Source organism: Podarcis raffonei, chromosome 3 (genome assembly GCF_027172205.1).
Source record: "Podarcis raffonei isolate rPodRaf1 chromosome 3, rPodRaf1.pri, whole genome shotgun sequence".
NCBI lineage: Eukaryota > Metazoa > Chordata > Lepidosauria > Squamata > Lacertidae > Podarcis > Podarcis raffonei.
This window is the reverse complement of record NC_070604.1, coordinates 22,429,150-22,453,901: the sequence shown is the minus strand read 5'-3', so window position 1 is coordinate 22,453,901 and position 24,752 is coordinate 22,429,150. Positions and strand designations below refer to the sequence as shown.

General features: G+C 40.9%; 1 protein-coding gene across 3 annotated transcripts in view; it reads right to left on the bottom strand.

Annotated features, from left to right (window-relative positions):
* DLGAP2 (DLG associated protein 2) overlaps positions 1-24,752 on the bottom strand; it is a 403,016-nt gene that overhangs the window by 329,613 nt on the left and 48,651 nt on the right. For all 3 annotated transcript variants that reach the window (XM_053380806.1, XM_053380804.1, XM_053380807.1), the window contains one exon: positions 12,790-12,844. In XM_053380806.1, coding sequence (XP_053236781.1) covers positions 12,790-12,844 — 55 coding nt within the window. The remainder of the gene's footprint in view (positions 1-12,789; positions 12,845-24,752) is intronic.

Here is a 24,752-nt window from a genome sequence, read left to right as displayed (position 1 = left end):
CAGCTGTTTTTATAATTTGTTTTCTGCCTAACTGACAGCTGTTTCTTTCTAACTCCATGGCTGTAGTCAAATGAGCCAGAATGGCAACCTATCACCATGAAGACTATAGGGTGAAACTATGAACCCAAAATCACCTCTCAAAATTGTGGGATGCAAAATTTGGATGGAGGGTATGCTGCCAAATATTCTTCAGTCATTGACAGGGGCAAGAAAGAAAGAAATCAGAACTGGAAGTCAAGCCCATTGCAACTTTCAACAGCATTAAAACAATATTAAATAATATTAGAATTGGATCCACAATTGCACTTATAATTCACCTCCTATTCACAGATAGTGAATGTCATCGAATATTCTTCGGAAGAGGACTGTAATTCTCAAACAGCTTTGGAGGAGCTCAAAAAAGAAAATTCTCAAAACTTTATCAGATAATTCTTTCCCGAGAAATTTCAACACAGCCCTGAAGAGTGCTTTTTATAGCTGATAAATTTAAACACAACTTTAATAGAATTTTTTTTTTTAAGACCTCACAAGAAAGAGCATACATACCAAGTCAGATTTAAGCTCTGTCTAAAGACCAATTTCACGTATTTAAAGGATAGAAATTGACATGCTTTTACACATTTCTTAATTTCACATTTGATTCAATAAGATGTTGCTTGGGGGCATATCATGTTCTGTTTCATTTTTAATGTGCAAAATGAATGAGTCACGCTTTAAGCGCAGTGTTAGGCATCATGATAAATGCTCAGACAAGACTCAAGCTTCTGCTATAAGATGAAACACAGTCACCAGCATGCAAACGTACAATGTGATCCATAGCTGAGGAATTCCTACTGCTAACTTTTAATCATCTTATTCCATAAGAACATATGAAGAGCCGGCTGGATTAGGCCAATGGTCCATCCAAGTCCAGCATCCTGTTCCCACAGTGACCAAACAGGTGTCTGTAGGGTGAATACAAGCAGGACCTGAGCTCAGCAACACTCTTCATCCCTGAGGCTTCAAGCAACTGGTGTTTAGCAGCATACTGTGTAGGTAGAATGGGATTTGCCTTTTTCATAGCTACTGTACACTGAGTCAACGTCTTCATCAAGCTATCCACTACAACCTCAAGGTCCATATTTCACCTAGCTAACACAATGGAATCCCAGGCAGAACATATTCAAGTTTCCCCAAGCAATCTTCCACCCAGGCACTTGACTCAGACCATGTCCAAGGTAATAAGATAATAGCCTCACAAGTCCAACCATGTATGCTTGCCCAGTAGATACTTGGCAGGTTGGGGATGCTGCCTTTGGCTTGGTTGGTCATCCCCTACCGTTTTTCACCTGAGTGACCTGAGCAATAGGAAGTTACAGCAGTGCTCTCTTTACTAGGTCTGTTTGTTTCTGTTATTTAATTAAAAACAACAACTCTCTAGCAGTCAAATTCATAGCAGTCATTCATACAGAGTGACCATTAGTGTAATACCGATATACAGCTCACCCATTTGCTTCCCAATGAATGTTGTTCTTTACTAGTCTGTTGCCTCAAGCAAAAAGCATCTCTTCCATGCAATATGCACTGCTGTGCCTTTATAAAACTTTGAAGTTTGTAATTTTATCAGAAAGGCACCAAAAAGCATTTCCTCAGTGTCATTCATCTTCTGTATATCAAAACATATGTATATCAATACATATCATATAACACAGTTAAAACATCAACTATGAAACCGTTATCAAAGGTGATGGGAAGCTTTAATGCAAGAACTGCATCAAAAGGTTTGTGAAAACATACTCCTCGGGTACCTGCCTTCCTGAAACAGTAGAAACTGGACTGCATCAAGCTAGAATACATGGCTATTGGGCTGCACCTGGCTTATTAGGTCTCATATTGTGCAAGTCTGATTAAAAGGAGCTCCTCTCTCTGGCTTTTTCCATACTTAGTATCATAGAGGTTTGACAATACAGCAAAAGTCTTTCCCTTGCAAATGTAGGAAATCCACTACTACAGCAAATGGGGGAAACGTGTTTCCTTACAGCAAAGCGTAAGGTGTGGAAGAAATACATATACCTGCACAGGTGTTCAAAGATGCACATATACTGATGTATGCCATCCACACTTTGGGTGTTTAATAAGGGAACCATCAGTGAAAACAGTAGCATATACATAGGAAAAATTTTCAATGATAGAACAAATCAAAAACTTTTTAGAAATGTGGAGTTTAAAGGGTGGGGGAATCCAGAAATCTAAATAGTATATAGGCAGTGCTAGAAAAAGAGGTGCTGGAACTCACCATGAACACCTCCCTCGTTCTCCTGGAATGCCAACCTAAGAGGTGCCGCAACTCAGTTTGCGCAATCTTTGAGAAAGCTTTGTAAAAATGTTAATTTATTAAAATAAGCAAAATTATTCCAGATGAATGTGGAATAATAACCGCCCTTTACTTATGTAATCACAATCTGAACACTGTTCAGAACCATTTCCTAGTGTAGGAGGAAATTACGGTGAGGGCTACCACCTCTTACCCCCATATGCTGCACACACTGCCAGAACCATGAGGACACCACCACACCAACTACACTGATTAAGAATAGTCAAAGACGCTTAATGAGTGAGCAACTAATCCATGCTAATACAGCTTCATTATCCTACCTGACTCACCAATAAATGAGTGTAGAAAGTGGTTAAGTGGCTGGATGGTCATGGCAACACACTGGAAACATTAAAGAAAGGGATTTTTTGTGGGACATTGCTAATAACAACCTCTAATGCTTTTTGGATGCTTTTCATCTTTTGAAATAGCTGAACAAATATAAATCTTTAGTGCTCTCCTGTGAAACAGAGACGCATTAGCATAACATACCCCAGTAGATTGCTGTGGCTGTTATCTACTAATGGTTTGCAAGGGTGATACCTGCAATGGCAAAGTATAAGCTATTAAAATATTTCAATGCCCATAATTTGGGGGGGAGGGGGAAGGGGAAGTTTAAACACGGTGCTCAAATGGCTACATATGACACTTAGTATCAACACACTTTGGAGATTAATAAAATGCATAACCCAGCAGATAGAGGCACATAAAATACAGTGCATCCGATTAATGTATCTTCTTGCTATTGTAGTTTCTATAGCAACAAGTTGGAATGTTATAAAATTTTACCACTGGGAAACAAATTGAAAAGATTTTCCCTTCCCCCAAGACCTATTATAAACTCAGCAGACACACACATACACACACACACACACACACACACACACAATCGTGTGTCACCATACCATTAAAACTGTGCTATATATTTATTCCTGAAATAAAAGTGATTTGCTCATCATCATTTTGGGGCTGGAAAAAGATGGAATAAAATCAAGGTGTATATGTAAAATTAAAAAATAAAAAATAAAAAGGCATCAGCAGTTAACACTTTATTCCAAGCACAGAATTATTCTTGATTTGTTTTAGAAGCTTGTGTTTTGAGAGAAATTCTTTATAGCAGTTAGAAATGTCACTGCCATTTCTAGAAAGTTATATAAGACGAATAAGAAACTGGCATCAAGACACAATGGCCAATTTTCCAAATCTGTCTCTTTGTTAGAAGCATCCTTCTTATGTTTGTCACCTACAGTGCAACTTCAATACATTTTCTTGTGCACTGTAACTTAATTCCAGTGAGTCACAAATTCCAAGCACATAAACGAAGATGAAGTCACCAAATACAATTCAATAGAGTGTTCCAAACTGTTCTAATTGCTTGGACACAGGAGATTGCAGAATTCCATATGAAGTTCTAATGGAGGCATATTTTAAAGTAGGATATACGATTTAAAAATGTCTGCCAAGATGGACTCAACTGTTAATACTGTATATCAAAGTGCTCCATATTTATGTGGATGCATATATGAACCTCTGATTTCGTACCATTGCTACAATCAATATGCATCTGAGTCACGCACCGATACTCTCATGTATACTTTCTTTTTCACCATTTATACCACTGCAAACTATGTCAGAGTGACAAAATTTTCTTTCCGATTTCAATAAAATCAGTTTCAGGACTTGCTTTGGAACTGCAGTTAGTTAACCAAGTTATTTTCCTTAAAAGTCTGAAAGCAGCCTAGTTGTTTCTGAGCCTTTCTTGGGTTTCGCTACATTTTCCTGGCACCATCACAAGCACAACAGAGCGTCCAGATCCCTTCTCCATTCCCCAATGATAACCTATCCCTTCCCCTAATCCACCTGTCTGCCCTATTCCTCCCCCAGCCCCTCTCCTAACTTCCTTACCTGCCTGCTGAAGCAACAATGTCTCTGCCAGTTCTCTCACCTGGAACCTAGTTTGGAACTTCTTACCAGATAAAATATCAGCAACTCTGTAGGGTTTTACTTTAGTATCCACCATTGCTGTAGCATGACAGTTTAGGCAATGTCCCATCATTCAGTCTTAAACCCCCACATCCTAAATTAAAAAGATTATACTGCCCTAAACTGCTGTTGTAAAAAAATCACTGAGATAATGTAAAACACCTTGAGTTTTTGAACTTGACTTATATAAATACCTAGTACGAGTCTGTATACTTTGGTCATATTAAATTTCAAACTAGTCTGCCCCTGCTCCTTTTATCTTTTTTGTAATAACCTGAATAATTCTCAAGCACAGGCAGGGAACCCCATCTCATTTTCACCATAATACATTTTAAACAGCCCACATGTCAAGGAGAGTAATTTATCACTATCCCATTCAGATGTGACCATTATTCCAACTCTTTTGTTTCCTAGGCTTTAGCTATTAGCAGCTCTTTCTACCATATGTAGTTTGCTTGGAATCGAGCCTAAAGAATAATTCTGAGTGGTAAGCTAATCAGCTGCATTGTGTATATATCTGTTGGTATTATTTTACTGTGAATTTTGCCGTAATTGTCTATCATGGCTACCTGATTTTGATTTATTTTAATTGAGTATTTCTGGAGGATATTAGGGTTTCAATGTTTTCTCCCGTATAGCTTTTCTTCTTCTTCCACCAACATAGGATTCGTATTCTACCGCCATTTAAGTATTCCACCATTTAAGTATCTACCACTATGGAGTTATTCTACCAAGAAAAAGGTTTTCAAAAGATGCATTTGCCACTGAATGTATTGCCAGGCTGTGAAAATGAACAATGTACACCCCTCTAAACATTCACATATGGCCTTTTTCATGAACCTAATTCTTGATAGTTCTCTATAAATATTATCTATATGTATATTTTTAATATCTGAAGACTTATATTTGGGATAAATAAAGATACGTACAGAAAGGTGATGGACAGAAGAGGGAGGGACATTTGTGAGAGGCAGGCTAGAGTGGTTTTCCTTAGCATGTGAGGCTAAGGAAGGGGAAGGCATTCTAGGTGGGAGCTGAAAGGACTCAATTCTCTGTTTGTGAATTGAAGATTGAGATAAAATGGTGATAAAGGGCTATATATATAACTATGTAATTCTGAATTTTATTAGGCTCATTATGATTGTTGTTGGTATTTTATTTCTCTTTCTTATTCTCTTTCTCTTTTTTGTTTTCCTTCCCTTTTTTTCTTCTAGTATTCCTACTTATTTATACTGTGTTATAGTGTGAATTTGAACATTGCGTCAGGTTTATCGGTAATCTCCTGGGGTGTTAGGGTAAGGGGAGAAGTAAACCCTCTCTCAAGGACATCAGAGATGTCATACTGGACCTGGTTTTGCAGCTAGCACTTTCTCACTTTCACACACCCAAAGTCTATTATTACTGAACTTGGCACATTGTGTTTTAAGCTAAGCACTTCAACTCTATGTTCCTCACAACTGGCTGTCAAAAAGCCCATCCATACAAAGTAGATGCTTCAGTATGATTTATATACTGCCTTAGCACCTATTTGCGAATTAAATTGAACCACTAAATAAACAAACTGTGCCTTTTAAATAAAACATCAATCATTCCTGCCATTTCCCATCTTCATTTCGCTTCGTAGTTAATCAGCATCAACACAGGCTATAAAACTTTAATTGATGCAACTTGTGTTGCTGACAGTGTATATTAGTTTTCTTTTAAACACACACACACACACACACAAAAACCCCACCAGTAATACTTCAGAGGCGTAGAGCTACAGATTAATCTATTTCAGGGCATTCTCGGTCTTTCCAAAGTGATCTAATGCAAGTTAAGACAAAATTGCCTTCATTAACCTTGAGGTTCAAAAGAAAATAAGATGACACAGAGCTTCCTATCATCCCGGTCCTGAGAACAGGCAAATATGACCATTTCAGCAAAGGGTGTCACTATAATTAGCCCATGCTGACTTCTGCTTGTATCATAAGCAAGCGCAGGAATTATCCTGGGTATATGCCATCACTACAGATGTTGCTCCTTGTTATGAGTTGCCACAGCGGGAAATCTACATCTGCCACAAGCAGAGATGGTTGTGAGAAAAGCATAATCTGCACAGTAAAATGATCCATTTTGGGGGCATTTAGCATCAAAAGCCAAAATAGGAGTAAAATGATGTGGCATGGAAGAACACTGAATTTGCCCTTCCTGTTCTCATGCCAAGGGGGATGCAGGTTTTTGGCGGAGCTTTTAGAACATCCTAAACTCCGCGGGTGGCACTGTGTGTTAAACCACAGAACCTAGGACTTGCCAATCAGAAGGTCGGCAGTTCGAATCCCCGCGACAGGGTGAGCTCCCGTTGCTCGGTCCCTGCTCCTGCCAACCTAGCAGTTTGAAAGCACATCAAAGTGCAAGTAGATAAATAGGTACCGCTCCGGCGGGAAGGTAAACGGCATTTCCGTGCGCTGCTCTGGTTCACCAGAAGCAGCTTAGTCATGTTGGCCACATGACCCAGAAGCTGCACGCTGGCTCCCTTGGCCAGTAAAGCGAGATGAGCACCACAACCCCAGAGTCGGCCACGACTGGACCTAATGGTCAGGGGTCCCTTTACCTTTACCTAAACTCTGCTGTAATTAACCCTGAATGCATGTCACTGGGGCAGGGACTTACATATCCTTCCTCCTGTTTTCTTAAAATAAAATAAAAATCTTAAAGCTTAAAAAAGGCTTCCATCTCATCATGGTGGTTCTGGAGGGGTAGAGTGACAATCTAATAAGATACAGTAGTAACATAAGCAGATGACACAGATAAATGGGACAGTGCGAAAAGAAAGAGAGAGAGCAGGAAAGCTTAAAAGTGAATTGATTGTAGGGCTAAATATTGTTCCAATAACTAATGAAGAAAATCCAGAATTCTATGGACTGATCCTCTTGTTGGTTTCTAAGTTCTCTTCCTAAATGTGTCATTTTAATGAACTTGTGATGTCTTCTCCAACCAGTGTTTTAGTTGAGAGGTTGCTACAGTCTTCCAGTATTTAGCAATGCAGATTCTCAGAGTTGCTAGGAGAGTTGCAATCCATTCTAAGTCTATTGGCCTCACCTCAGGCTTCAAATAACAAAGAAGAGCAGCCTTCGGGATGCATGGCAAATTTGTTTTATACATTTTGGTTAATATCACTGATAGATTGTTTTGAAGAAATTGAAAGAACACCAAGGACTGGGAAGTGTTTTTGTAAACAACCAGGTCTGTTCCTCTTTATATTAGGGCGTATAGCTCAAAGTTTTCATCATAATCTAAGAGCCCTGCCCCAAGAAATAGCCTGAGAAAATAGTGGGTTGGCTTCAAAAACTAGCAATGAAGCCAATAAATGAAAGAGACATACAATTCACACATCCGGCATTTTTGTGCCTAATCCAGGTAGACATGCACACAAAACAGTAGATGGAGAAGACTTTAAGGAGCATTTTGTGCTTCCTCTTACAACTACCTGGAGGTCTGCCAAAAGTTATATCTAAACAGATTTCTCCAAGTAAGTCATAATATCACATCTCTTTTAATATCCTTTCCTTCTGGGAAATGTGAAACAAGCACATACAAAAATAAAAATCCTACCATAACTTCCTACAAGATTGACAGTGGCTAATACGATTGAAAGAGCTTGGTGATTCAATGAGAGATTACTGCGGGGAAACAGTGCCAAAAACTCTTTTCTTACATTGAAATCCCAAGATAAGGCGCTTAACCGATGTATGTGACACATGTACTTCTTGCTTGAGCAAATTCCACAGTTGGGCATCAGTTGCTCGAGGTTGCAAGGCCTATGTTGAAAAGCCATCCCCATATGGTAACGAATCAATGTCAAACATTTTCAGAGTTCCAACGAAGCATGGATATTCTGGGAGGTCATGGTCCCAAAAGATGACCAAGACAAGCAGGGTCAGTAACGTGGAAGACTTTGAATACTAGATAAGATGTCCTGAAGTGGACTCTTTGTACAACGGAAACAAGGCAAAGTGATATTGTGGCATATGTCTTTCTTAACCAGCTGTTCAAAAACTCTATTTACCCCTAACAAAGCCAGGAACTAATGAGTTGCTTCACCTTAAACCTTCTCTGTATTTAAACTAATGACAGTCAGTATTGGGTCAAGGAATTGTAGGATTTGGGGGGCAATATGTACAGGTTATCTAGAACCTTTCTGCACAATATCTAAACAATGGTTGGCTCCAATTATTCTGAGCAAAGAGTAACAGATGGTACAGTAAGTGGCCCAAGGTCACTCAGACTTCCTTGGCCTAAAATAGGATCAGGTCAGGCATGACACAAACTGCCCTGTGATCTTCAGATGAATGGTGAGATATAAAGATAATAATAAATAATAATAACAGAAGGAGCAAATGGGAGCTGCAACAAAATGCTGCAATGGGGAATTCAGAGTTTCAGCCAGGCAGCCATGCCCTCTTGCAGGACAATCAGTTCCATACACTTCAAACACAAAAATGAAAGTAAACAGTTGGTTTTCTGTGGCCATGGAGAGCGCTCAGTTTTTGGTGGGATGTTTTGGTCTTTCTCTTTCTCTTGAGATGATTTGTACTTCTGCAAATCTCAGGGTTCCCCCAAGCCTGCTGCTATCTTCCCCTTGTGTGTAGGCGGCACTGGTTTTGGCTACATAAGGAGACTTGAGTTCACGTTTAGTATATAAGATGATAGTGCCAATGGGATATATGTAACATTGCTGCCAGAAGTTGTTTGCAGGGTGTACATTTTATGAGCTGTTTCAGTCCTGTGACTCAAGATATGATTTTCCTTCTGCAAAACACCTCCTTCAAAGCCCTTTGCCCCAGCTTACCTTTTGCATCCTCATTCTTAACCAATCTTTGCATGTAAAACCATTCACCCACATTCTTCCTCTCTCCCTACCTCTGCCTCTTCCTTTTACCCTGGGAGGAAGATCCTGTGAGAGTCTGTAAGGTCATGGGTGATGAAGATGAAAATGTTGTTATAATTTTCAGACTAGATAAGAAATATAACACCGGGTAAATTAGTCAACTGTGGATTAGATGGAGATTAAGATACTACTTGCCATCACTTCTGTCAGCAAAAAAACCTCCTGGTCCCATTTCCATAGAAACAGGGCTGAAAGCCATGAATGGCTATGCATCTTCATGGTAACATTCTGTAAGGTCTGAGCAAGCAGCAGCTGAAGACTACAAAATCGGCATTGCAAGAGAGCTGTATTGCTAAAATAAATGGCTGGAATATAAATACTGGTGCTGCCCCTAAACTTTTCTTAAAACTTCTTATTTATTAGTAGGGATTTATATTTATTAGATTGGGATTCCCACTCCCCATCCCCACCCCTATAACTAAAGCGTATCCCTTCAAAGAGCTAGTTATAGGAGAAAAGGCATCCTGAGACACTACCATCTCATAATGCTAGAAGATATGTATTTGGATGCTCGGGCACAAAACTCACCCCCTGCACATAGAAATAGTCCAGAAGCACAATAAAATCACCACCATTTTCTAAGATGTGTTTCCTTTTCCTTTTCAGGCAGCTTCAGACAGAGATATGCATAATCGTTACTTAAGCAGCTTGCTTTAGCTGGACCTTTGTACATGCCCCAGAAATTTGGCTTTGCTCTGTGCAATGAGAGTGATTGTAGTAAGCAAGGGAATGCCCCTACAGAGCAATGCCATGCAGGTCCAAGCAAATCGGAAGCAGGAGGTTGTAGTTGCCCAATTGATCCCCAGCACCTATTGCCATATCTCAGGCACGTATAACAGGTAGATCGTGATCTACCGGTAGATCACTGGATGTCCGTGGTAGATCACTGGTAGATCAATGGCTCTCCCCAAAGAAGCTGAACAACTTTGGCTCCCCTAAAAGAAGCTCAATGTTTTTGCCCTGCACCCCCCAAAAATGGGACTTCCCTCCTCCCTAAAAAAAGCTCAGCAACTGTGACCTGAATCCCAAAAAACAGGGCTTTCCTTCCTACAAAATGCTCAACAACCTTGACATGAACCCCCCAAAAGGGGGTAGATCACTGCCAGTTTTAAACTCTGTGAGTAGATCGCAGTCTCTTGGGAGTTGACCACACCTGCCATATCTAATGCAAGCAACACATAGACTTGAATCATTAATCGTCCCTTGAGAGTGACTAGATGCCACTCAAAAAGCATGTCCTGCTTTGAGTAGACCAAGCATTAGTTTTGCATTTTCTGAACAGGTGCAAGCTTGTCCCCTTCTGCAAGGTAAAAAAAACCAACCTACTAAGGCTGTGTACCCACTCCTGTTCACTCTGCACTCAGGGTATTCCTACCACTGGTTTGTCCACAATTCTCCTATGGTTTCTTGAGAAATACTGTGATTTGATGCTTTTCTCCTTAACCAGCTTCCATCCAATTTGAAAATGGAAGCCATATGACGACATCCATGCCCACTCTCCACTCTCTGCTGTGAACAAACTGCCTAGAAACATGCCCACTGAGTTGATATGTACAAAGATGTGCAACTGCAATATGAAATGCAGTGGGGTAGAGGTGGAATGACCCCACCTGCATCTTTTGTTATTTAATGACATTCAAGTCCAGGTTGGACCTTTGTGAAAAGCCCACTTCACATTCAGGCTGAGGTTCACTCTTTAAGTTTTTCCTGTAACTGGTAGCATAGAACATCCCTATTCATGAGAAGAGAAGACTCCCTGGAAAAGACCTTGATGTTGGGAAGGATTGAGGGCACAAGGAGAAGGGACGACAGAGGACGAGATGGTTGGACAGTGTTCTCGAAGCTACCAACATGAGTTTGACCAAACTGCAGGAGGCAGTGGAAGACAGGAGTGCCTGGCGTGCTCTGGTCCATGGGGTGATGAAGAGTCAGAGATGACTAAATGACTAAACAACAACAACAACAAAGTCTATGGGATCAGGTGCATTTTTCCAAGATTTGACAAACGTGATGCTTGGGTTAATCTCAACTCTGTACAAATTTAGCCCATAAAATTTTCAGATCCAATCCTTTTTCCACAAGATGAGCTGCATCCACAACCCTCTGGAGCCCCTTCACCATTATTTGCTGCCCACCACACAGTAGATTGAACACATGAGCAACGCTTCCTAGTCAGCAGTTTTTTTTTAAAAAAAGCAATAAATATCTAAGGATTTTCTCTCCCAGAACATGGCCAATAACATTTTTATTTACAAAAGTGGTGCTGGATGCTTAATTTATAGGTAAGAGCAGACAAAAGGAAAGGGAAAAAAACAGGTCAATCAACCTTCAAGTTATGTAACAGATAACACAGTAGGCATTGGGGCAATTTAAGAACTCACTGCATTCCACAGCTTCCTGATTGTGCAAGAAAACAGTAAATACACATACTGACAAATAATATTAGTCTGCTTATAAATTATCAAGTAGAAATAACATGCTGAGTTAATTATCTGTCATTGTATAACATGTACTCATAAGCAACTGTCAGCTAATCAATGCAGACAAGTACCAGCTCACTTATTCTTGGTTGAAACTAGGATATATAGGTGCAATGGGTATCTGTTGGCTTCTGGGCTTAGTTCAATGTACTGGTTATGATCGTAGACTTAAGCATAGCAGTATGTTATGGAGCATTTCTTCCTATACCTGGAAACGCCGGGCATTGAAAGTGGGACCTCTATTACAGAGTTTTCCCCTTTTTCATATCTTGGATATAAGTGAACTCCACCTTCAAACTCTAATTCCCCCAAGTTTAACATTCCTTCCTCAAACGCAGGAGTGGAAAGATCACTTCTTTTCAGTGAACAAGCAGCGGTAAACACATTACATAACCCACTTAGATCTACATATTAAGTAAAGATTCAAAGTAAATTCAGGCACATGCCTTGATAGGCTATCAATACATAAAAGACTTGGGGGGGGGTACATTATTATTAATGCACAACTTCAGCCATTTAATATTCTGAAAACTAAACTTTCAAAATCCTGCCAATTCAAGTGACTCCTTTCCATACACCAATAGGAAATACCTCCTTTTCATCTTCAACTCCTCCCTCAACGAGAAATGGAGATTAAGGCTAATGAGAATATAAAGCCACATGATCTACACTGCCTATCTATGCTAATTTTGTATATATTCTGAAACTAATAACTATGAATATATTTTATGAAATTAAAAAACAAAAAATAGTTCAGGAATGCATATGTGCAACTTCAAGTAGAAGCTAAAAGCAATTTCCTAGAAATGTAACGGCCCCGAATGGCATATTTTGTAAGCATGCTTTTCCACAGAGAACAGGTAATTTAAATTCAAGGATCAGTTTATATTAAGTAACCCATTTCTCACTACTTCATTTATTTTGAAGTCCCTTATGAGGAGCACCAGGGGAATCCTCTGGCTTTTATACAATTTTCATAACTTCTTTCCCCCAAAACAAAGGGATATATTAACAGAAAACAATAGGAAAATCTCAGTGGTTACCTGTGTTCCTGTCTGGTAAAATACAGCAATGCTTCTGCAGAATGCCAGGCAAAACCTGTTATAGGGAGAACAAAACAAAAATAATTTCCGTTAGTGTTTGAGAGCAAAAGGACAGTGTAATTAAATTAAATGGCTGGCACCCCCTTTTTGTGCATAATATCAAGCATGTCACATCATTATTACTTCTTGTTATCTTATCCCTGACTACTCATTATCCCTATGCTGGCTGGAGCTGATAGGTGTTAGGTCACTGGCTGCCCTAACTAACCTAGTAGAAGCCTTACTTGTTAACAGGCAAAACACATTGCAGATATTAATATTGTGCAGTTTGAAGCAACTGGATACATAACAACTGACTCCTTTTGGAATAAATCAATGCCCAGACCCATAAAAATATTGTTTAAACTTTTACTTGCAGAACTCTTCAAAAACAGAACATAAGCATTGAAGACACATCCAAAAATCTCCACACAATATCTTGTGCTATGCAGCACAGGCTCAGCATTTTACAAAATACGAAATAATCCAAACAGATCTAGAATCAGAGGTCTGTCTCTCCCCACAGCCTGCTTCCCAGCCTCCATTGGCCTTAGGCTGTTTGCTCTCCCTTCAGGAGAGCTTCATTTATATCCTCACTCCCTCCATGAAGTTTCGGAGACAAAAACTCAAAGGCAACTCCCTTCCAAATGGAGATTTGCAACCAAATATCTTTTGTCACCTGATCTAAGGTTACAACACTCACATGTTAGCTAGCAGAAAACAACAATTAGATAATGATCAACTCAGCAAGAGCTTAGAGTCCACTTAGAAAACTACTGCGAAAAAACATTGGGAGATTTTTTTTGAGGAGCAATATTAAACCTTGCAGTCATTCCAATCAGTCCTAGACAAATCAATGATAACCCATTCAGTCCTCCAAATTAAGAAATGGCGATAGAGTTAGAGGCAGAGTTGGGCCAAGACACTGTCGCTTCCTGAGGTGAAGGTTGAGAGGTAAACACATCTCAATCCACGTACAAGAAACTGAACAGACTGGCCATCAAATTTTACTTCAACTGTGGCATTTGAGGGCAGTAGCCTCACACAAAGGGTACAGAGCAGGCTGTGTGGCATGGCCAACACCACACAACCATCATCCACTCATCACTTTGCTTAGTGCTTGCTCTCTATCTGTTCAAATAAATGCTGCAGTGTTTCAGCAGCAGCAGCAGCAGCACTAGGTGTTTCTTCAGCAGAGCAATATTTGCACAATGCCTGCTGGTGTTCTTGACTTCCTGCCTGCTTTTGTTATGGGGTTTCTCCCCCAACCACTCTTTGTGATGTGCTGAGGGAAAGTAAACAGGCAAATGAGTGACCAGCCCAGGCCACAAACAGCTGGCACGGCCACCTGCTCGAGAGGATGGGAATGGGCAGGGCAAGGGGAGCTGGGGGTCTGCCATTGCCCTCCAATATCTGCCACTTGAAGCAGCCATCTGACATTGCCCAATGGCAGGGCTGGCTCCGGATCTCAGGTTTAGCTTTAATGCAATGGTCACAATGAAGTATAGGCGAGGGACTTCCAAATCCATTTTTGAGTTTGTTTTCTTCAGAGACGACATTCCCTGTGATCTTGTGTCAAAACTTAAACGTTTAACAAACAGGGCACTTGGATATAATGTTTCAGTTTGAATTTTTCATATATTTCTGTATTTCCAAGTAAAGCAATGACACAAGACTAGGGTAGCCTTCATCTACCTTGTGTTCTTTAAATGTTTTGGTCTAGCGTTTACATCAGCACCAGATTGGCAAAGGCTGACCAGTAGCACTTCAAGTACCTGATCCCTCTACTCATGAGTAGAGAATCACTTATTTAAAATGAAAACAAATGGTGTTGATTTATAATCAACTTAGTTGATTTATATTCAACTTAGCGAACATCATTTCAGAAATATTTCATTTCATTGGAGTTTCAAGCAGGCATAATTTCTCAGCTAAGTGATTTCTGAATTTAAAAGTATTTCCTCTGATAACAAAACAAAACAAAAATGTAGCAGGAAAATTTTCCTTGATGATTCAACAAACTCTGAGAGTCAATCAGACACCAAAGATATAACATCAAACTCAGAAATACCAAAATATATGTTCACTGTTCATGAGTAACGGCGTGACGCACACCTTTGCAAATTACGGTTGCATTTTTATGACACAGTTCTCCTATCACAGGATGATTCCCACAATTAACCAAGACAGGAAACGTGTAATGTGTCACTCAGCGAATAATCTGTTGCTTCAGCCCTCAATATGATGAGCACTACTAGTTCCGTTATGACAGATACAGAACCCGTTTCTAAAGGATCAAAGCTTCCCCAGCTGTCGCAAAGCAGGGGAAGACTAAGGGGTGGTGGGAAGGGAAAATACCAGCTATGATTCCTGTCCTGTTGCAACATATCTTGATCAGGAAGTTCACACGTGTCACATGCAGGTGGACTTTAAATACCTGCAAATGCAATAAGCTCAAAGCCTCTCTGCTTTGAATGGCCAAGGGATTTCTTGCTGAAAATGAGGTATCCTTTATTTAGTAGTGAATCAACAAGTATTTTTAAATTTTAAAAGTATAGGTTTTTCCAAGAGAGTAGTAAAATGTATCTGTTTTGCATTTAAGAACATCAGCAACATGGGGCCTCTAAACAGGATTGGGTCCACAAATAGTGCTTGGGTTGCCTCTCCCAGGCTCCAGCTCTTCCAGATGGGACATTTCAAAGCACCTGAAAACTGGAGGGATGTGGTTTTCCCCCAGGACAAGCTCTGAATGAAACAGAGCAATTGAAGGACATCTCATCTGCCAACGTACAAGGCAATTTCGAAAGCTGCATTCCCCCTTCTACTGCTGTGTAATGAGACTGGGCAGGGGAGCAGGAAAAGCAGTGCAATAAAGACATCTCAGCCAAGATCTCTAGCAATTCTGACAAGAGATTAAATATCTAGCTGGATAAAAATAGTGCCCAAATCTAATATATTGAGTAGGAGGTGAACCAATGAATATGGTCTATTTAGCTTCATTTTTCACTTTTGTCATTGCCAAAAAAACCCACCTCCATTCTTTTGGCATGTTTTACAGAACCCCATGGATTTGCAAGCTCCCGCTTGCATCTGCCAGGATTTTTACTCCACTGTTAGAGCAGATGAATCTTGAGAGGTGACCAGAGCACTGTCTAGTCCTGTTATGTTGGATGAGTTTCAGTTAGTAGAGCTCAAAGACGTGGACAAGGTTTTCGGATCAGTTAGAATGACCACTTGTGTTCTGGATCCTAGTCCCTCTTGGCTGTTAAAATTAGCAGGGTGCGGACAGCTGGCTAGGCCAGGGAGGTGATAAAAACCTCCTTACGAGATGGGGTGGTCCCTGCAAGGTTCCTGAGTGGGTGGTCACAGACCAGATCCAGGCATTCATGGAGGAAACTGGTTTTCTAGATCCATTTCAATCAAGGTTTAGGCCCAGTTTGGAAATAGAAACCACTTTGGTCACCCTGTATGATGACCTCCATTGGGAGACAGAAGAAATGTGTCCCTGTTAATTCTCCTTGACTTCTCTGTGGCTTTTGATACAATCAACCATGTTATACTTCTGGAGAGGTTGTCTGAGATAGGGGTCAGTGACACTGCTTTGTGGTGGTTCTGGTCCTACTCAGATTGTCATTTCCAGAGGGTGATGCGTAAGCAGTGCTGTTCAGCCCCATGGAACATTCAATGTTACAGGGAACCAGGCAGAGGGCCTTCTCAGTAGTGGCACCCGCCCTGTGGAACGCCCTCCCACCAGATGTCAAAGAGAAAAATAACTACCAAACTTTTAGAAGACATCTGAAGGCAGCCCTGTTTAGGGAAGCTTTTAATGTGTAATAGGTTATTGTATTTTAGTGTTCTGTTGGAAGCCGCCCAGAGTGGCTGGGGAAAGCCCGCCAGATGGGCGGGGTATAAATAAATAAATAATATATTATTATTATTATTATTATTATTATTATTATTATTATTATTATTATTATGTGGGGTTCGTCAGGGTTTGATTCCCCTCCTTCTGTTTCCCTGTATAGGGAAGTTTTTAAATATTTAATGTTTTATTATTATTATTATTATTATTATTATTATTATTATTATTATTATTATTTCATATGTTGGAACTCTGAATAGATTACCAGATAATTGTTGACATTTAACTTGCACTAAAGTAGATTGATCACAGGGTAGCCTTTTAAGCAAATTTATACCAAAGCTGTGAGTGGCATAAAAATATTCCACTTGCCTTTTTTGCCTTTGTGGTCATACTAGTTCTGAAAGAGCTATACGGCTATATAAGGCCCAAGATGCCAGCTTTCAAAGGGAAAATCAGTGTTTCCAAAACTCTGTGAAATTAGCCACAGTGAGGAATCCCTTTGGTCCAAGTTACCCATTCCAGGCAGTATAAAGAGAACTAATCCAGAATGTACCAGACCATTTACTAACCAAACTTATTATCCAACACAACTCTTTGCCCACTATTTCACCTGGACACTTGTCTTTGAGCTTCTCCATCAGTAGGGCCATTTCCCAGGTCCCATTCCAGCTTCCCCATATCCTCACGTACCTGCCTGTCTTTCTTGCCGCCTTCTTATCAAACAGCCTTCCTTGTACCTAAGCATTTTGTGACAGCCACACTGTCTTTTCATTTCTCTCACAGAAGTTTATCAATGCTCTTATCACTGAGCTTCTCTCTGCATCAGTTACAATTATCACAAGCATTCCATGCTTTCACTGCAGCCTAGCCAGTTACTATTGTGAAGTGAGGAAAAAGAAAGGAACACTGAGTTTTTGGCATATTACTTTAAGAGTCTTCTTTATTCATCGCAATATTTTTAGCACTGATGAGCCATTTTTAGTAGATGGCGCATGTTCAGAGAACAAGTTTTGAATTCATTTCATCAGATGTCCTGTAATAAATGTGCGTGTTCAGAACTAAACTGCCTTGCTCTACTTGCTGGGAAAGCCAGCTGCTAAAATGTACAATGCCATAACTTAAAATGTTTAGCAAACTAAAGTGTTTAGCAGACCTGAAGTTTAAAAAGGGGGCCACCAATTTGGTTCAGCTAGTCAGTGGAGTCAAGTTGACAGCTGTCATCAGACTAGCACAGAAGTTATCTGTCACTATGAATCATTACATTACATAATGGCGACATGCTTTATTTTTAAATCACATCAATATCCCCACCACCACCACCATTTCTTGTCTGCCTATTCTAGAAACGTATTGATGCACTTCAGTGACAGAAGACTCTTTACGGTTGCCATTTTTCCATTTAAAAGGTGACTATGGAAACGACAAATAGAAACTGCAGCTGTCATTTTGCAAACAAGTTGGGATCTCAGAGGTTAGTGCTTAATTATAGCACTAGCTATCAATAGGCTTCCTATTCTTGCCAACATCTTGCATAATTGCAGTGTTCCTACCCAATTCAAAAATGCTCAGTGCTGTTAATGATAAACACCTGAAATAGAAACATAAATTAAAAGACAAAGGGCTGCATCCAGTGGAGGCTTTGTCCTAGTGGAAAGTGGTTATGCAAGTCAGGGCGTCAAGTTTTCACCAATCCCCCTTATTTACTTTGCTGATTAAGGAGGAGAGGGAGAGGACTGTCAAGGAAAAGAGCAACTCCCTCTTTCCAGAGACTTGAACTGATAGCTTATAGAGGGCTTTTGAAATTAGGATGAAAGCCACATGAGGTTCTAGGGGCGCAGGTTGCCCAAACCTAATATGCAGTGATATCCCAATATGTTTTAAATGGGTGCCCATACAGGCCCTGTTACACAAGCATAGTGCTAAGGAAAAGTGAGCATGAGATGGGAAGTGCTGGTTGAAGACATTTTGTTGTATGGACCTTAAAAAGAGGCACAGACACATAGCTCATACCAACATTTGAAATGGGGCAGCTAGACAATATCTGCCTTCATCTATTCCACCGTCCTCTCCCATACTACCACCTAAAACAGAGCTTTCCAAACTGTGTGTTGTGACACGTTAGTGTGTCAGCTGCAGTTTGTAGGTGTGTTGCGCGAATGCTCCTCCCAGGGCTGGAAAGGGGTTAGTTTAACTTCCGGTGTGCTAGTAAAAATTGAATTGCTGTGTGGTGAAATGATGCACGTCTAAAAAGTATGTCGCCAACATGAAAAGTTTGGAAAGCAAGTCACTTCACCCAACTGAATGGCAAAGCCATCCTGGGGGGGGGGGTGATATCCTGTAAATTTCCCGGGTTTCAAAGGAAGCAGCTTCTCTCCCTCCCTCCTTGCTGGCCAGGGAGAAGGGAGGCTCCAACTGTGTTGCTTGGCTGCATTGCTCACCCAATAAGGAGTCTAAGAATGACTGCGTGGTGGAGCTTGCATGCCTTGTGCCGATCAAATCGGCCGCGTTGCCTGGGGACTCGCCTTTGCTCAGCGCTTCCCAGCGGAGAGGTGACGGTGGTTTTCCTTGCTGCACCTCCTTTGCCGGGTTGCTGCGCTGTGGGAACCACTGCTTGAAGCTTCATTTGGCTGCTGGCTGGGCTTTCTGCCTTTGGCTTGGAGGGGCTCAGAAGTTGAACATACCTGTGCTCGGAATCAGATGGATACGTCATCAACCGCCCACTCACCTTGCAGGGGGAAAAGGTCTGTCTGGAGCGGGGGCACATGGTGGTGGGGGGGGAGAAATCCCTTATTTTCGAGGCTGCTGGTTCCTTATTTTCAAATCTGTAAGTTGACAGCTATGGTATAATGTTCTCCATGCCTTCATGTGAATATACAATTGCTGGTACTTAGTATGGTCAACTCACCTTAATCTCAGCATATATACTAGATATATCCTATAATGCATATATTATGGGTTAGAACCAGATTTAGCCATGCTTAGAGAAGCTTCACTGAAATCAATTAAATCCTACATCTTGATTCTTTTTTTAACCCTCGCTTCTGTCAGACCTTGCAGTTCCTGAGCACAAACATCTCCCCACAATTTTCATAGGAAATCTGCCAAACTCTGCTCTACAAAGCTGGCAATTTATCACATTTTTGTTTCATTTTGTACTACCAGATATTTAATGTCCTTTTTATTTCCTCCTTTCTATTTCAGTTACTGGATGGAAGCAACTATGGCTTTTGCTAATATTTATCAAGAGCATTGCTGAATGAACTGCAGAAGCAGCTTATGCAAGACACGCAGGTGGCAGATTGGAGGAGAGATGTGGGGGGACGGGACGAAAAGTGGTTGATATAGAAACACAGGATTGATGGGAGTGCAGAGGTGGCAGCAGAAAAGAGTCAAGAGATGGCATTGTTAAGATGTTTTGTCTTTTTAAAAAGAGAGAAATTTCAGCTATGTTTTATGTTTATGTAATGGATTATAGGGACACGGGTGGCGCTGTGGGTTAAACCACAGAGCCTAGGACTTGCCGATCAGAAGGTCGGCGGTTTGAATCCCCGCGATGGGGTGAGCTCCCATTGCTCGGTCCCTGCTCCTGCCAACCTAGCAGTTCAAAAGCATGTCAAAGTGCAAGTAGATAAATAGGTACCGTTCCAGCGGGAAGGTAAATGGTGTTTCTGTGCGCTGCTCTGGTTCGCCAGAAGCGGCTTAGTCATGCTGGCCACATGTCCCGGAAGCTGTACGCCGGCTCCCTCGGCCAATAAATTGAGATGAGCGCCGCAACCCCAGAGTCGGTCACGACTGGACCTAATGGTCAGGGGTCCCTTTACCTTTACCTAATGGATTATAGTTTATGTCATGTGGAAGCCTTAAGAGATTATCCTCTTCTCCACCTACAGGGTGCATGCAGAGGGTGCTAGCTTCAATCCCTGGCATCTGCAGGTAGGGCTAGGAGGGATTCCTGCCTGAACCCCTATAAATTGTTGCATCATTCACTGCTGACAGCACTTAGCTTGATGGACCAAAGGTCTGATTCAGCAGAAGGAGGCTTCCAGTATTCCAATGTAAGCTTTCCAAGCAGAATCAGGCATGCAATACAATCTAGGATTCAGTAACTGGAATTAAACCTTCTCAGTGCACTGCTATATCAGGCATAGTATATTATGTGTGCTGTGATGTAGCTATGGGAAGAGAGGTAAAGCTTTCCCATGCTTCATCTAGGAGGAGTCAGCCTATTTCCCCCCCCCCATGCCCTCAGCATGCAAACATCTCTCAGGAGAAGTGGAATAACACAGGAGGAGCTGGGTAAAATAGCAAGGTAAGTCCTATGATGAAGTGCAAGAGGCCCTGTCTGGTATAGATGCAGTTTGACTGGTTACTTTGGAGCGTGCCCCTTGCAGTAACTTAGCAACAGGACAGGTGCTCTACAGCCTATTTTTGGTACATCAGTTCTGCAGAATGGTGGCCTCAGGGGACACATTCCAGACCAGGACCTAAGTCCATTGATTTAAGTGTGTGCTCCTCTGGGTTTCTGAACATTCATCTCCATCCCAACAAAAATGCTCTGTGCTGGGATTGGCCATGGTAAGTCTCATTCTACCATAAAAGCAACTCCCATGCTAGAATTCAAATAATTTAAAGGATGTAGCAGAAATGATGGATACACAAAATGGTTTCATAGGTAGGTAGGTAGACAAATAGACACACACACACACACAGAGAGAGAGAGAGAGAGAGAGAGAGAGTGTTTAAAGCCTATCATTGCTGATTATGAGCTAAAGCAACCCAGACGTTCAGCCCTTGATTGAGAGGACTACAATAAAGTGTGCATTAATCCATAAACCATTCACTCAAAGCAACCTTTCACCCCTGGTGTAGCAAGGGGAACACTTTCTCTGTTTGCAGCCCCACAACAACTGCATAATTAAACATTTGAAATAGCAAGCATAAGGTCACTGGCTGCTGAATGTTGTAGACAAATAAATGCCCCAGGCTTGGAAACAAACCTCTTCACTTAAATGTTTGCTTTCCAATAAATGTCTCAGCACAAGGATGGTGAGAGGCGAGAGAGAAAGCACTCCAGTGACAGCTTCCTTTTCCTTTGACCTTATCTGCTAATTAACTGCGAATATAAGGGATAGTTAAAGTAATATACACAACAGGGGCCTGCCAAGGTTAGAATGTGGGAAGGGGAATAAGTGATTGGAAATCATAATCATAAGAGGGAGGGAAATATAGCTAAAACTCTGGCAAAATTTCAAAAAGGAAGGAAGGTAGCTTCCAGAGGGCGGCGCCAACGGCAATGGCAGTCTCCTTCTAACTACGAGGGAGAAGCTCCACAGAAATCGGGTCTATCCGCTACAGCGCAGCGGAGACCCTTTAAAAAACCACAGGCGGGGGAAGCCTGCGGCCGTGGGACTCGGCGGGTGCCAAAAGCGCCCCCCCCCCCCAATTGGCAAAGGGACCCCGCGAGGGGCTCCGGAGCGGAACGGGGGTGGTGCGGCACTGAGAGTCGATCGCTACCTCTGTGGAGTGAAGCCGCTGAAGCTGTTGCCGGAGAGCGCTGTCCTTTCTTCTTTGAAATTCGGCTTTTAAACTACAACCCGTGAGTAAGATTTTCTAAAGTTAGAAAGATCAAAGGATTTGTTCCTTTGATCGGAATAAAAGAACTTGAATTTGGCTCTGAAGCGGGGAAGACGTAAAAAGGGAGTCCGTCTTCCGATTTTATAGACAGTATTAAAGCAAAGACTATTGGAACTAAACGTAGGTAGCAGCCAATCCCCATCATTTCCTGCTGAAGTGTATGGGAGCTACAGTTTTCTGCACTTCCCAATCCAATGTACAGAACACATATATTTTTGTTACTATCAATATTTATTATTATTTTTTTGAGTTTTATTCATTTATTAACATTCTTATGTTACATCAGTAAACATTATCATATTACATCACAAGGCTTATTATAATATAATTTTCAGCATGTATACAAAGTTTATATACAAAATTTATACACCTAAAGGGAAAAAAAACAAGGGCAAAAAACTATTCCAAGATCATATATGTACCAACACTTTGGACTTCCTGTCAATCCCGTTGTATATTCCTTTTTTTACAAATGAATGTACTCTTATTATTGTATATTTCTTTACATTTTATCTAATACATTCCTATATCAATATGTACCCTTGGTCTTATTTCTCAACTCAGTCTCTCTCCAATGTCAATCGAATGCTAGCATAGATAGCGAACCTTTACTGTATTTTTGAACATATATCTTATATCTATCCCACTTTTCCATAAATTTTTGTTTTGAATTGTCTCTCAGGCTATTTGTCAACTGCACCATTTCAGCAAATTCTTGTAGCTTGTTATGCCAATCCGTTATTGTCAGGACTTCTTCTTCCTGCCACCCCTTTGCCACAAAGGTCCGAGCTGCAGCCGTTGTATATATAAAAATACCTCCCTATTTATTATTTTTAAAAACACTCTTTGGGAAAGGATAGGGTTACAAAAACCAAGGCTACTACAATTGCAAAGAGAGAGAAATCCCAGCTATAGCTCATTTGTTTTACTCACACACAATTTAGATAAGCCTCAACAGAAAAATTAAATTAAGATACCTTGGTGTCTGGCATATTTAAACTACTCAGGTGTTTTCCCAAGGTCAATAAAGTATCTGGTTCTATCTTTATTAATGTGCTTGCGGCTAAAGTTAGCTTTATGGTCAGGAAACAGGTAGGTAACCTTGCTTACGTGGGAAGAATGCAACTTTCGATGCTTGAGAAATCTAAAAGTACAACCAAGTGTGCTTGACTCAGTATTGCTGTCACTTACAGAAGCTACTGAGGCATGTCAGTCCTCAGTCGCTCCTTTTTCCCTTTTCATATATTTTAAAGAATAAGCAAGCGAAGTTGAGCCATGACAAATATCCCTGCCTACCACAGATTTGTTCTATTCTGAGTTTAGAATGCTGTAGAGTTTAGAAACTATAGAAGTCTGTGAAGTGCCACTCGACTCATTCCAGCCCATTATGGCTTCCATGCACACTGTGTACATTTAGACTACATTTAAAACCCATGACTTCCTCCAGAGAATTCTGTGGACTGCAGTTTACCTCTCGCAGAGCTACAATTTCCAGCAACAGATCCTAGGAATCTTTGGGGGAACGCCACATGATTCAAACATACGTGGTGTGCATGCACCCTCTCAGGATCATTCCATGGGGAGAATAAACGCATCTGAGTTCAAAGGTCTGCTGCACCTGCAAAAGATTACAAATTGGAGACTAACGGTGCAATTCCATGCATCTTTACTCAGGAGTTGTCCTGCTTTTTCCAGTGATGCTACCTTCCTTATGTGTTTAAGACTGCAGACAGACTGTACAGTTATAAATATGTAGGGGGGCCATGTGTCCTATTTTGCAAACCTCGATTTGAGATGTTCTCAGAGGGTAGCCCTCTATTTGAAAGGCAGCCAGGTTAAAGATAAAGAGCCACCAGAAGGGAGAAAAGGGGCTCTGCAGTTTCCCATTAACAGCGAGCATCTGAACAGCTGAGTTTGCAAGCTCACAGCTCACCTGGTCACCATTTCCCCCACTATAGTGAGCTATATTGTATTTCTATTCAAATTATAGTAATTATTTCTAAGTTTGTATCTACACATATGAATTAGCACATTATGCAACCTTATACAAAACAGTGTCCTATTTTGTCCTCTCTTTCGTTCACCAACAAAAGAGAGGACAAAATAGGACACAGTTTTGTATAAAGGTTGTGTGATATGCTAATTCATATGTGTAGATACAAACTTAGAAATAATTTCCTTTGGGGGAGGTGTTATGTACCGAAGTTCTCACCCTGGGCCAGCAGGGGGATACTATAGATAGTTTTCACTCAGGTCCACATATGCAAATAAGGAATTGAAAGTGACGTTCAGTGATTGGATAGTTACAGAAAGTTGTTACTGTTGCTTTGTAGTTGAGCTCTATATAAGCAGGTTAGCTGAACCCTTCAGCCCAGTTCTATTCTGGCCTGTGAATAAACAAGAGCTGTTTGAAGAATCGCTGTGG